At 37.7% G+C, this 14,815-nt stretch overlaps 1 protein-coding gene across 2 annotated transcripts in view; it reads left to right on the forward strand.

Annotated features, from left to right (window-relative positions):
* Positions 1 to 14,815, forward strand: part of SMC5 (structural maintenance of chromosomes 5) — a 102,473-nt gene that overhangs the window by 86,381 nt on the left and 1,277 nt on the right. For both annotated transcript variants that reach the window (XM_060102285.1, XM_060102286.1), the window contains exons 18-25: positions 6,030 to 6,155; positions 8,606 to 8,650; positions 9,340 to 9,435; positions 9,906 to 10,010; positions 10,229 to 10,348; positions 11,688 to 11,867; positions 12,193 to 12,288; positions 13,448 to 14,815. The exon at positions 13,448 to 14,815 is cut by the window's right edge and continues 1,277 nt beyond it. In XM_060102285.1, the coding sequence (XP_059958268.1) occupies positions 6,030 to 6,155; positions 8,606 to 8,650; positions 9,340 to 9,435; positions 9,906 to 10,010; positions 10,229 to 10,348; positions 11,688 to 11,867; positions 12,193 to 12,288; positions 13,448 to 13,591 (912 nt within the window). In that variant the 3' untranslated portion in view covers positions 13,592 to 14,815. The remainder of the gene's footprint in view (positions 1 to 6,029; positions 6,156 to 8,605; positions 8,651 to 9,339; positions 9,436 to 9,905; positions 10,011 to 10,228; positions 10,349 to 11,687; positions 11,868 to 12,192; positions 12,289 to 13,447) is intronic.

Genomic DNA, 14,815 nt, shown 5'->3' on the forward strand with positions numbered 1-14,815 from the left:
ATTGTTCTGAAGCCAGCTTCTTCAAACTCTCTGGCTTCTTGAAAAAGCTTATGGCTAGAAGAAATAGGAAAAAAACAAGAATTTTGCTAGCAGGTAAGCATCTTAAAGTACGCCAGCACAAACACACCTAGCCAAAAGGAGCTGAAGGTCAGGTTCCATATCCTAGGGTTGGTTCAGTTTGAGCAAAAACCGGAGGGTTGGAAGAGGGGAAAGTTCCTTCCCTCTCCCTACCCCACCCAAAGAAAAGGGGTGGACGAAGACAAGAAGGCAGCGGGTGTAGCAGTAGTCACTCTGAATATGTAGAAGAGATCTGGCAAAGAAACTTGGGTGGGGGGTGTGAGGGTGGGTGCTGGATGTGGAACAAGTTTCCAACAGAGAGCTCATCAGTGTTTACTTCGTGGGAGCATAAGGGAAGTCATCTGCAGACCATGTGTTCTCTTGGTAAATAATGATAGAGCCCATGCCGAAGTTTCTTCGTTGATTGAGCCTGTGAACCTGGTTGTTGAGTATAGTGTTATAGAAGAGATTTCAAGAAGGAATTGACCCCTTATGCAGATATATGGAGCTTTCCGTCCGGTCACACGAGACAGTATTTGATCCTGCTGCCTGAAGTTTTGTTTTTGAATTAAGTGTCAATGAGAACTTAAGAAAATTATGGGTGTCATGTTACAGAAGTATCACAAAATCATGTTAACTTTGGAGTAAGCCTGCTCCCAGACTTCAGCCGCTGTTGACATGGTTAGAGATACTCTTCAGCAGCCTTAGTTCACATAGATGTACTAAGATTAGGTGCAAACTGTGACTCATCCATTTTGTTAGTAGTAGCAGAAATAGTAATATTTTGAGTTGAGCTGACTACTCTGGAGAGTAAGGAAGTTCTTGTGAGGAGGTTTTGTTTTCAGTCTTTGAGTCACTAATTTTTTACAGATGGCCACATTATACTGTCTAGAGAAATAATCTGATTAGCTGCGTGTCACTCTAGATTTTGTTACCTGGAAATAATACCCACTCAGTTCTCAGCCTCTTAACCATACTCACACACACATCTTGTCAGGTTTTTCCATACTAATCTTACTTGGTACTACCCCTGGCTTTATTTTGTATTTCCTCGACAGTATTTTGCAGCATGGTTTCCCTTTGTTACATGTTGATCTGAAAGTTATTAAATGCTTTTTATTCATAATTGTCTTACCAACCCTTTTGTAAGGTTCTTTTATTTCTTACACTATGTTTTGATAAGTTTTGTTACTGACTGATCATAGTCACCAACCACACATTTTAAACAGTCAAGAATGATGAGTAAAAGATACAGAAAAGAGTGTTTGATAGTTCATTTTCTCTTTCATTTGGTCTTTTTCCTTCTCATGTTTGCTGTCACTTACCCATATTTGCTCTTACCTATTCTTCCTGTCCTACTGCATTTGAAACAAAAAGAAATCATTTCCTTCTTTCCTTCCCTCCCTCCCCTCCTCCTTTGGACACACTGCAGGTTGTACTAAGGAACCATTACTGCCACTTCAGGGTTTGTCTTTTACCCTGATCATGAAAACAAGTTCACAAAAGAAGACTGACACAAAAATTCAGTAGGGATTGTATTCGTGAAGGAACTTAGGGATAACTAACCACCACTGAGTTTGAAACTTCCTCTAATTATTGGAAGGCAAATAGGGGAAAAAGGGTTCCAGACCCATAAAACATCTCCAGAGGTATGTCATTACCTTCTGGAATATTTTTATGACAAGTTAATAAGCTGACTGAATCCAAATATGGAGTGGACAGATGGATGTACATGTTACTTGGTTTTACTTTGGGCAGCGTTCCTAACCACTCCAAGCCTCTTGTCTTCAGCCATAGGTATTATGGTACCTAACTTGCAGGGATATTTGTGATAGTAAATTTAATAATATACATCATGATGCTTAGTGTGTGCCTAGCATGAAGCCCAAATTTCCTTAAGAAGTATAGATTTACATCAGGATTAATATTACAAGAATTGGAAGTTGTTAAATTTATTTATCCTAATACTAAATTTAGAAATTCTGTGCTTTCATCTAATGTTCTTTCCTCTGCCTGCCTGCTTACTACTCTCCCACAAAAAACAACTTCAGAAGACTTTTTTCCCCCAATTTAAATGAGATATATATATTTGGCGGGAAAAAATCCTTTCCCAAGTAAATAGTATTATTGTCACTGCTTCACTGTTTACTATTAGATTGATTGAAATAGAATTTGTAAGCTTGTATATTAAAACGTCAGTGAAGACCACTGTTTTCTAAACTTCAAATTCGACGTTAAAATTTTAAGCTGCTTAAAAAAAAGATTAAATACTTTTCATATTTCTAAAATACATATGCAGTCCAATATGAACGAAAACTTACGGTTAACATTCCAATGTTTGATGAATGAATGAAGTTTGATTCTTTATATGAAAGGAAAATTGAGGAAGAAATGTTTTAATCTACAACCAGTTTTTAAGTAAAAGTTTATGCTACCTAGAACTTAGTTTAATTCCTTTCACACCAAAATGGCTTTCATTTTGTTTCACTCTTATTTTAATAAGTAGAATATTTACTGTGTTAAGTTTTATGTGCAACATATATTTAGTAAGAAATTCTGGGAACAATCTGATTTTTTCCACTAGAGGGCCCTCTTAGAGAAGGTTTTTCTTGTTTAGTGTCAAGGTATTTCTGTACAACTTTCATAACAATTGAACTTTATCAAAAGACTTTCAGAGAAAAGATAATACTTATTCATTTCTTTCAGGGTATGTACCTACAGAGTAATCTTTTCTGAAATGTTGGTGGGGGACATTTTGTAAGTTTGCCATTTTCTCCCCTTATGTTTTACACAGATGAACTGTTTCTGTGGCCTTTTAACTGTTAAAGGCTAGATTCTATGAAGAAATGTAAATAAGCCCTTTTCACTAGCCTGAATTTACAGTGTTATCTTATATAATTGGACTCTTTCTCCACCCCACCCCCACAGAAAAACTCAGTAAGAATTATGGGGTGGGGGAAGAACAGGTGCTATGTGAATAGTGTCACAAACATGTATGTATAGAAACAACATTGTCTTTTTTTTTTTTGGTTGCATTGGGTCTTCATTGCTGCGTGCAGGCTTTTCTCTCATTGCGGCAAGCAGGGGCTACTCTTCGTTGTGGTGCGCGGGCTTCTCACTGCGGTGGCTTCTCTTGTTGTGAAGCATGGGCTCTAGGCACAAGGGCTTCAGTAGTTGTGGCTCACGAGCTCTAGAGCGCAGTCTCAGTAGATGTGGCGCTCGGGCTTAGTTGCTCTGCGGAATGTAGGATCTTGCCGGACCAGGGCTCGAACCCGTGTCCCCTGCATTGGCAGGCATATTCTTAACCACTGCACCACGAGGGAAGCCCTCTGATGAAGATTTTATTAGACATATGCCACCAGACAGAAGGAAACTATTGAATGAGCTTTTGTCCTAAGCCCAGAGCCCCAGATTTTCAGCTTGGGAATATTTCTTTCCCATAATGTTCTAATACTTCATTTTAGCAAGATCCAGAGGAATAGGAAGCAGGAAGAGAAGACTTTAGAGGAGTGTTTAGTTCTGTCTAGCTGTCCCATGTTTTGCATTTGCCTGAGTATAATAGGCTCTAGAGAGCAGAGTAAGGGTGACTGGGAGTCTTTAATTTTCTTTTATTTCTCTTGCTATGTAGGGGCCAAGGAATCCATTCAAGGAAACTTTATATCATACTAACTGATCAGTATAAAGGCTTGCTTGCATTTTCAGATCAGTCCAGTATATATATATACTTTTACTAACTTTTGTCTTAGTTTACTTTCTTTGCTGTCAAACTTGTGTGCATAAAAATTACCTCAGGGGCTTCCCTGGTGGCGCAGTGGTTGAGAGTCCACCTGCCGATGCAGGGGACACGGGTTCGTGCCCCAGTCCGGGAAGATCCCACGTGCTGCGGAGCAGCTGGGCCCGTGAGCCATGGCCGCTGAGCCTGCACGTCCGGAGCCTGTGCTCCACAACGGGAGAAGCCACAACAGTGAGAGGCCCGCGTACAGAAAAAAAAAAAAAAATTACCTCAGGACATTATTAATAATACAAATGTCCAGGCCTTGGCCCCAGAGGTCTTAATTGAATAGATCTGGCTTGTGGCTGGGACGTCAATACTGTTTAACAAATCTTCCCTCTTGGCTTGTGGCTGGGACATCAATACTGTTTAACAAATCTTCCCTCTATCTCACTCCTGCGCTGGTACTTTTTGTACAGACCAAAGTTTGATGAAAAGAGCAAGCTAAGACCTGTTTTCTTTTTCAGGAACCTAATCATTTGCTATTTCCATCTTAATATCTCTGAACCACATATAAAAAAGGAGATAATACATTTCTTTAAGATGGTAATGAAGATTATATTAATTACTGTATAGGATGGGGGTGATAACCATGGTTGGCACACAGAAGGCATCCCATGATGCCCTTTGTTTTTTTTCTTTTTCTTTTTAACATCTTCATTGGAGTATAATTGCTTTACAATGGTGTGTTAGCTTCTCCTTTATAACAAAGTGGATCAGCTATACATATATCCCCATATCTCTTCCCTCTTGCGTCTCCCTCCCTCCCACCCGCCCTATCCCACCCCTCTAGGTGGTCACAAACCACCAAGCTGATCTCCCTGTGCTATGCGGCTGCTTCCCACTAGCTATCTATTTTACATTTGGTAGTGTATATATGTCCATGCCACTCTCTCACTTTGTCCCAGCTTACCCTTCCCCCTCCCCGTGTCCTCACGTCCATTCTCTACATCTGTGTCTTTATTCCTGTCCTGCCCCTAGGTTCTTCATGACCTTTTTTTTTTTTTTTAGATTCTATATATATGTGTTAACATACGGTATTTGTTTTCCTCTTTCTGACTTATTACTTCACTCTGTATGACAGACTCTGGGTCCATCCACCTCACTACAAGTAACTCAGTTTCGTTTCTATTTATGGCTGAGTAATATTCCATTGTATATATGTGCCACATCTTCTTTATCCATTCATCTGTCGATGGACACTTAGGTTGCTTCCATGTCCTCCACGATGCCCTTCTTGTTACACATGAAACTTTTGCCACCTGGCTCTTACCCACCTTGCCACTCTCATCTTTTACATGCTTACCTCTTCTCCAGCCACGTTGAATTTCTTGTTCCCTAAATAAGCAGGCCCTGGAGGCTTCCGTGGCCTGTACGTTTTAAATCACCTGTCCTGGGAATGCCTTCTGCTGCTCCCTCTTAGTAATTTCTTATTTGTCCTTTAAGATCGTTCACTTGTCATAGCTTCTGTGGCCGCTCTGACCTTCCTCCATCCCTTGCCCACACCACACACATACTCTCTTTGCATAATTCCTCTTTCTTTTTTAATGTGCAAAATGGGGATAATAATACTGTACAGTGCTGTGAGAAATAAGGGAATGTGTGTGAAGCACCTAGCACATAAGCTTTCCGTAAATAGTAGCTGTTTCTTGTATGGTAATTAATGACTGTGTATCTTTCTTCTTATTCACCTTTCTATGCTCAGTGCATAATAAAATACTGACATTTGATAGGTTCTCAGTAATTATTTGGTGAAGGAACGAATGGGTCCATGAATAAATGATTAGCTACATGAAAGGTGCTTGGAAAACTATCAAACATTATTTAAAGGTTCTGCTTACATTTGAACGCTGAGTATTTGGATATGAAGCCTACATACTGTATATATCAAATTTTATTAGAGTATAATTATACATAGCTAAATTAAACTTTCAGAAAAAGGCAGTTAAATTTAAATTTCAGAGCTCTTACAGATTCAAGAAATGCCATATTATTAACGTCCTGATATATTTGGAAGTTTAAGTTCAAATTTAACCTTTACAATAAAATCAGTCATGGTTTGAGATATGTTTTCCAATGATTTGCTTATCACAATCAGAATTCAATAATATATTTGATATAATGTGGTGGTTTAATAAAAGAGCCCTCTGATTTAACAGTAACATACAAATTTTCAAAATATTTCTTTTTCTTGTATTAGCAACATTTCATCGAGTTGGATGAAAGTAGACAGAGATTATTGCAGAAATGCAGGGAACTTATGAAGAGAGCCAGGCAAGTATGTAACCTGGGTGCAGAGCAGACCATTTCTCAAGAATATCAGACAGTAAGTATAAAAAGTATATAACGCTACAAGCTAACATATTTAAGACAGTTATTTTCAACTTAAAGTGTGTTAGGCATTGTACTGGGCCATGAAAAACACAATGTGCCATAAAATATGAGATCCCCCCACCCCCCTGCCACCAGTTTTAAACTGAGTATGTATGTAAAGTAATTTTGCTCAACAAGTTTTCTTCACTATACTCAGACTTGGACACCAGTCAGTCTTACTGCTTCATATTTAAGTTATTAAAACATGGGTATTATTTTGCAGAATTATTAATGCCATAACATTCATTCTTCCAGTAAAAAGCTTTTTTCCCCAAGCACCCTTTTAAGAGGTAGGGTCAGGAGATGGGTTATAGCTTTTCATGGAGACATAGTACCAGTAATTGATATATAAGGAACAGTAAAGAGAGGTGATATTTAGACAAACGAAGGCAAAATGAAAATGTTTTCCTGGAAATTAGGGTGTTTATTTACGTTTGAGTGGGAGCTGAATCTTTATGGCTGACATCTGTTGCTAAGGAAAGGAAAAAAAGAGCCTTTCTTTCTTTACATTATGCATATTTTATATTCTGACATATCATTCAGTTAGTAAAATGAGAAGATGCTGCCCTTTCTTCCAAGTTCCACCATTAATTAGGTAGCCCTGTGACCCAAAGCTTTATCTGACAGGTAGGAATAATACCTTGCCTACATACTTATTCTCTCAGAATAATGTCAAAGTAAAATTGGAAATAAAATTTTAAATATCTGGTATTTATGTGGTTTTTAATTTTTAATTTCAAATGTTATCTATTTCAGTAGATAATGAAATGTCTGCTAAAGATATAAATAGAACTGGAAATAAAACTTATTTGGATTATAATTTTCATATCCTCAAAGATTGTGCTTTATGTTATCAGACCCAGAAACTAGGGAGAATGGATCTGTTTGGATACGTAGTAGGAATTTAGTAGATATTTGTAAGACAATTGAGGGGCTATTGTTTCTAAAAATAAAACTTCTCCAGAATACATTGTGTTATAAAATAAGTAAATATTAATACAATATCTGTACTAATTTTTTCTTTCAGAAAGTAGCATGATTCTATCCTTGATACATGGTACTGTTTTTGAAAGAAACAAGATTAGAACATAGTTCATGTGTTCATTAAAAATGTATTGATTACCTTCTATATATCACATGCACTGAACAAAACACACATACTTTCTTCTCTCTTGAAATTTATATTCTAGTCTGGAGGGTGGGGAAGACAAATCAAAAAGCAAACAGATTATGTCGGGGATAGCAAGAGGTACTAAGAAGAAGAAGAAAACAAGGTAAGGGGCTAGCGTGTCAGGGAAGGCTCCTTTGAGAAGATACTGTCTTAGATGAGTCTTGAATGAAGAGAAGAAATCAGCGAAGTGAAGGTTCGAGGGAAAAGCATTCCAGGCAGAGGAAACAGCTCACACAAAGCTCCTGAGGCAGAAGTATACTTGGCCTGTTTCAGTGGGGCTACAATTTATAATCCAAGCAGAAAGGAGGGCAGAAGCCAGATCCTGTAGGGCCTTATAGACCATAGAAGGAATTTGGGCTCTATTTTGAGATGGAATCCACTGGAGAATTTTAAACAGAAGAGTTATAGAGGTAGGACAACTTCAGTTTGTAAAAGAGCACTCCAACTGGTATATGGAAAATAAAGTAGGGATACCAGAATGGAAGCACAAAGACCATTTAGAAGATTATTGCTTTGGACCAGGCAAGAGATTTTCATGGCATGGATTAGGGTGGAAGCATTAGAGACAGAGCAGTTTACAGACTTCAGGTATCTTTTAATGACAGAACCAGCAGGACCTGCTAATGGATTTGAGTTGAAGGGTAAGAGAGAACCCCTAAATTTGTTCATTTACTGAGATGGAAAAGATTGAAGGACAAATCAGTTTGCTCAAATTGGTGGGGAAGGTGAGGAAGTTGAAGATTTGTGTTTCACCATCTTAAATTTGTCTTTTAAAGAGTCAAATGAAGATACCAAGTGTTTGGCACATGAGTTCAAATCTCAATGGACAGGTCAGATTCAGCAAAATATACTTAACAAATATCTGAAGGCCTATAGAAGTTGAACTGCTTTCCAAAAGGTTAGGGAAAAAAAGGTTAAGATATTAGATTAACGCAGTGTGTTAGGATCTTTTTCAAGGTTTCAATATTCATTTTGTACATTGTAGTACATAAACTTTTGCAGGTTGTGGTGAAAAAACAATGTACTGCTTTGCCTCGCCCCACAATAAAGTAGCTCTTCTAATTTGTCTCTGTGGCATGGTCTCAGAAGATAGTACTGTGGTGAAATTCTACTGTCAAAGTAATTGGATTCTTAGGATGCTTTTATAGTTCTTCACAAGTACAGTAATAAAGTTCTAACTTCTTGCTCTCTTTCAATGCCCCACATATTCTGGACCCATTCTACCAATTCAGCAAGTACCCACCATTCCAAATGGACACAACTCCTCACCCCCCATGGTATGCAGTGCTCATTCTTTTTTCCAAGCTCCTGTCTCCCCCCCGCCTTACTTTTCCCTAGCCATTTGCTTTAAGGCCCAGAGATGGAATCTAGGCCTGAATTCTCTTACTCTCTTGTAGCTCCTGTAGCATGAACTGATACTTCCTTTCTTTCAATCCCATAACCCATATGATATGTACTGCTTATTTTAATACTCAGCATCAATACACTGCCTAAGGTGTTAGCCCGTGTTATTAAGTATATACATTTTGTTTTCTTTTTTTTTTTTTTTTTTTTTTTTTGCGGTATGCGGGCCTCTCACTGTCGTGGCCTCCCCCATTGCGGAGCACAGGCTCCGGACGCGCAGGCTCCGGACGCGCAGGCTCAGCGGCCATGGCCCACGGGCCCAGCCGCTCCGCGGCACATGGGATCCTCCCAGACCGGGGCACGAACCCGTATCCCCTGCATCGGCAGGCGGACTCCCAACCACTTGCGCCACCAGGGAGGCCCCATTTTGTTTTCTTTTAAAGTATAAGCTTTTTGAAAGCAAAAAGCCATGTTTATAATTCCTTTGATTCCTTATTGTGTGCTAGCATGCTGTTCAATGCATAGTAGATACTCACTTACTCAGCAGAATATTTTTCTTTTAACTATTTGAACTGTTTTCACTGTACTATCTATAATAATGGACAATATTTTTCTTCTTCAGGCTTTCCAAGATCTTCCAAACACCTTGGATGAAATTGATGCTTTATTAACTGAAGAAAGATCAAGAGCTTCTTGCTTCACAGGACTGAGTCCTACCGTATGCCTCTTTCCCTAATGCCCACTGCAGCCACCACCGTCACCACACCCTCCCCCAAACAGAAACGCATGCGCACGCACGCGCACACACACACACACACACACTTCCCTCCAGTACTTGCCTCCCACTCTGTACTGGAGCTCTTGGTAATAATAAGCTAGACAGCAGGAACAATGTGCTTTTAAATGCCAGATTCTGAATCTATTAGAATTTTAAATAGATTCTTCCTAAGGAACACAGTGTTCTGTGCCTTTTCTTTATAAAAAGAATACTTGGGCTAACCTGAAATACTGCAATGTCTATTTTTTCAAGGATAAAAGATGGCATTTTCAGTATGTTACAAGAACATAAATTAACTGCATACAAACAATGCAACAAAAGTGGCATTTTCAGTTAATGTTTTAATTGATGCAAATTTTTCTATAATTTTATCCTTTGGTAGATTAATCTTAAAGATTTTTTTCTGCCAGGTTGTTGAGGAGTACACAAAAAGAGAAGAAGAAATAGAGCAATTAACTGAGGAACTAAAGATAAAGAAAGTTGAACTGGATAAATATAGGGAAAACATTTCACAGGTAATTATTCAACCGTTTTCTTTTTCTCATGTGCTTACCATTAATGATATGGGAATGTAGGATAATGCAAAATGAAATGATACATTGCATTTTTTCTTAGAAGCGTATGTTCTCATGATCAGATTGATATTGATATTAAATTTGTTTTATATAAAGTTTTGTATCAACGCAATGACACTTCTTTTTAAATTGTGTTTTTATATTGCCTTTACTTGCAGGTAAAGGAAAGGTGGCTGAATCCTTTAAAAGAGCTGGTAGAAAAAATTAATGAAAAATTTAGCAATTTTTTTAGTTCCATGCAGTGTGCTGGTGAAATTGATCTCCATACAGAAAATGAGGTAAAATTGCATTTGAAATGTTTCCTGGCAAGTAATTTTAATTATATGCTAAAGGTACATGTTAATTGTTTATTTACTCTAAAGTTATATCTGTGAAAATTTTGCTTACAAAAGAATTGTCCAAAGGAAGGAAAAGACCATATATGGGATTCCATCAGGCTCACTTTTTTTTTTTTTTTTGGTGACATTTGAGATTAGTGACTAATACCTTACAAAGTCTTTTCATATCCAGTTCAGGTGTGGTAAGCAAATGCATTGCTTTTTGAATCTACTACTCAAGTTTGAAGAGTCATAAACAAATTGGTAAACATAACTGAAATATAGTATAGTATCAGTGGTTTCCTTTTGATCAAAAATTTGAGTTCACAAGAAAATATTTAGAAATTTGGTACTAATTTCTTGAGCTACATTCATGCATTGCAGTTGTGGGTAAAATAAGATTTCCATTAAGAAATGTGTAAAGAGGGACTTCCCTGGCAGTCCAGTGGTTAAGACTTTGCCTTACAGTATAAGGGGGTGTGGGTTCAATCCCTGGTCGGGGAGCTAAGATCCCACATGCCTCTCAGCCAAAAAGCCAAAACATAGAATAGAAGCAATATTGTAACAGACTCAATAAAGACTTCAAAAATGGTCCACATCAAAAAAATACATTTTTTTTTAAATGTGTAAAGAGATGAACTGGGATGTGCTTCAAAATAATTGGGAAAGAGGAGTGGGTGGAGTTATAGATGAAACACGATTGGTCATGTATTGATCATAGTTGAGACTAGTTGATGGTAGGTACATTAAGCTTATTTTAGGGTTCGAATTTTGTAAATGTTGAAATTTTTCCCTTATAAAGCAAGGTGGCACCTTTATTTCCCCTTAGGAACTTTGCCCCATGACTCCTTTATCTGCTTAGTGTGAGACATAAGGATAGCAAACATTTCACTTTAAGTTTTAGTAAGATATTAGACCTGCCATGAGAATTGTCATCTACATAGTGTGGGCTTGTTAGAAGGAAGGGATGTGTTATAACAAATATAATTTATAATATACTTTCTGTGTACCAGACACTGTGCCAAGCACTTCTAGGGTTTATCTTATTTAATTCTCAGAACCATTCTGTAAAGCAGAATGGTTTAAAACCGTATTTTATAAATAAACTGAAACAGTAAAATATTAGAACCACTTACTCCCTGCAAGCTCTAGAGGTCTCCAAGGATCTATTTAGATAAAACTAATATCATGAGGTTTTAAGTTCTTTACTCTTATAATTGATTCAGTCTATTTTCAAAAAATTGTATGAAATTACCAGAGAAAACTCTCACCTTTCATCAACTTTTTAAATGTTTTATAGGAAGACTATGATAAATATGGAATTCGAATTAGAGTCAAATTTCGCAGTAGCACTCAACTACATGAATTAACTCCTCATCATCAAAGTGGAGGTGAAAGAAGTGTTTCTACCATGTTATACTTGATGGCACTTCAGGAGCTTAATAGATGTCCATTCAGAGTAGTTGATGAAATCAATCAGGTATAGCTTATTCTTTTTTTTTTTTTTTTTTTTTTTTTTTTTTTTGCGGTATGCGGGCCTCTCAGTGCTGTGGCCTCCCCCGTCGCGGAGCACAGGCTCCGGACGCGCAGGCTCTGGACGCGCAGGCTCAGCGGCCATGGCTCAAGGGCCCAGCCGCTCCGCGGCATATGGGATCCTCCCAGACCGGGGCACGAACCCGTATCCCCTGCATCGGCAGGCGGACTCCCAACCACTTGCGCCACCAGGGAGGCCCAGCTTATTCTTTTATTGGGTTTCACTGTATCTTGTAATAGATTTAAATCTAATCATTATTGTCATTGTTTAGGGAATGGACCCAATCAATGAACGGAGAGTGTTTGAAATGGTTGTAAATACTGCTTGTAAAGAAAACACATCTCAGTATTTCTTTATTACACCAAAGGTAGGTGATAAGTAACCTAAAAATACTCATACTCAGAAGTCCCTCGTGGCTAAAACATGTAGCATATTTTGGCCCAGTATGTAAATATGAGCAGGAACACTCCCAAAATAGAACTAAAAAGATTATAGTAATATTTATATTATTAAAGGGGACAAGTTCCAGTGACATACTTAATCAGAAACCTTGTTATCAGAGGAAGAAACGTAGGAGGCATAGTATTATGTTCTAGAACTGAGATTTCCTCCATGCTTTTGGCACTTATTCTTCCTCTAAAGAAGTTTCTCTTTTAGCACTAAAAAATGACAGGAGAATATAAACCCTAGAACACTGGTCCTTCTCATTTCTCCAGAAAGGTCTGTTTTGGTGGTGTGCTCTGCCCTTTTTTAATTCACCACTGCCACTGACTTGGCCCAGAGGCAGTCCTAAGTACCCCATGATCTTCATATATTAACTTTGGGAAAAAAAAAAAAAAAGAATTATCTTCACAGAGAATTTTCCATAAGCTAGGACCATTACAGTGGGAAATTTTCTTTTGTGGGTCAATTATAAAACTGATGTACAGTAATCAAAGATGTATTTATTAATGTAATCAGTTTTTTTTAAACTAAAGTGTTCAATGAAGAATTTCATTGGAAATCCTGTCTTAAATTCAATTTTTTATTGACTAGTATAATCTGTCTTCTTTTTCCAGCAGATACCCTGTGGAGTAGCTAGATCTGTTAATTCCCTATTGTTTATCAAACATGTTGGCCTATAAACCAAACCTCCCTGTTATATATACACTTTTCAGGCTACCAGTCTATCACAGTGCCTTACCATAGAAGTTGCTTGAGAAGTGTTTTGTGGATAAGAGTGAAAGTATCCTAGGAAAATTCTGGAGGACACACTTTTCCAGGGTCAACCTAAGAAGCTGTATGATCCCATTTGGCCTATGAATATAGAGGGCTCCCAAGGCATGTTGATGATTCCTTAGGCCACGCTTCAGATGCGCTAATTCAAATGAGGATCACAGTCGGGCAGGGTGTATATTGAATTGAGAACTTAAGAGTTTCATTCAAATTACAAATAAAATAATATATTTGACTATACACATGTAAGGTTGGAAAGTTGTGCTTCTTAACGGAAAGCATTATATGACAGTTTGTTTTAACACTTACAGCTCCTGCAAAATCTTCCTTATAATGAAAAGATGACGGTGTTATTTGTCTACAATGGTCCTCATATGCTAGAACCAAACAGATGGAATTTAAAGGCTTTCCAAAGGAGGCGGCGCCGTATTACATTCACTCAACCTTCTCAATAAAAGTAAAGGGCAAGAACTTTGGGACTTTTCTGTTAAATCCGGTATATAAGTGTGGCTCAACTGCATAAAAGTTAGGAGATTCATTAAGACTAAAAGATCAGTTATTTTTGGAAACCCGCTATTAGATACAAATGGGTCGATGAAAAGAGACCATTATAACTTCTTTTTGTGGATCATCATCTGGTAGTAAAAATTAAGTCTTCTTGAGTCTTTAGCATTCTGGCCATAAGTCATTGGGGTCCCCATTGTCTTCTTGAGTTCTTAGCCCTCTGACCATAAGTCATTGGGTCCCCATTTTTAAAAGTATTTGCTACTCAAATCAAAGGTACAGTGGAAGGGCTTATCAATTACAAGAAGTTTAGTTGACACGGTAACCCTGAGCTTTACTTGCAAAGTAATTTTAACTACTTTTAGAGTCTAAAGATGACTCTACAGCTTAAGTCACAGTTTCTCCCAGTGTTATATTTAATTTTTAAAATCTGATATGGAAATGCCTAATGTATAGTAATAATTTATGGCAAATCTATTCATTTCTTCCTATTAAAAAGATACCTTATCTCCACTAGGAAATGGAATTTTGTGAGCCTTTAAAAAAATTTTATGAGGGCTTCCCTGGTGGCCCAGTGGTTGAGAGTCCGCCTGCCGATGCAGGGGACACGGGTTCGTGCCCCGGTCCAAAAAGATCCCACATGCCGCAGAGCGGCTAGGCCCGTGAGCCATGGCGGCTGAGCCTGCGCGTCCAGAGAAACTTGATACTATAACTATATTGGTATCTCAAAAGAGGGAAAAATATTGGGGTTCAAAAATGGTAGCAGGGCTTCTTTGAAATGCCTCAAGGTGGCCACTAGATGATGCAAAAAATGCAACCAAAAGATTGACAGAGAATAAAATCCAGTGCTGAGGGTTTTTAGAGAATAACCCTGTAAAATGTGGGTGAGGTTTTTTGGGTTTTGGTGGTTTTTTCCTTTTTTTAATTTAAAGTCAATTGTATTTTACATCTTAAATTTCTAAAGCATTTTCATAATTATTTTTAGTAAGATTTTTCTTAAGATTTCATATACTGGTTTCTACAATTTATATTTGAAATTTCTCAGTGTTATGTAAAGAGTGAGGAAAAGCATTGATTTGTTTAAAACCATAATGTTTTTAGAATCTAAGCTTATATAGGTCCTAAAACTTAGTGTTGATCCTACCCCATTATCTTAGAAAATCTAGTTTAAACTG

This window comes from Mesoplodon densirostris, chromosome 6 (genome assembly GCF_025265405.1).
Source record: "Mesoplodon densirostris isolate mMesDen1 chromosome 6, mMesDen1 primary haplotype, whole genome shotgun sequence".
Taxonomy (NCBI): domain Eukaryota; kingdom Metazoa; phylum Chordata; class Mammalia; order Artiodactyla; family Ziphiidae; genus Mesoplodon; species Mesoplodon densirostris.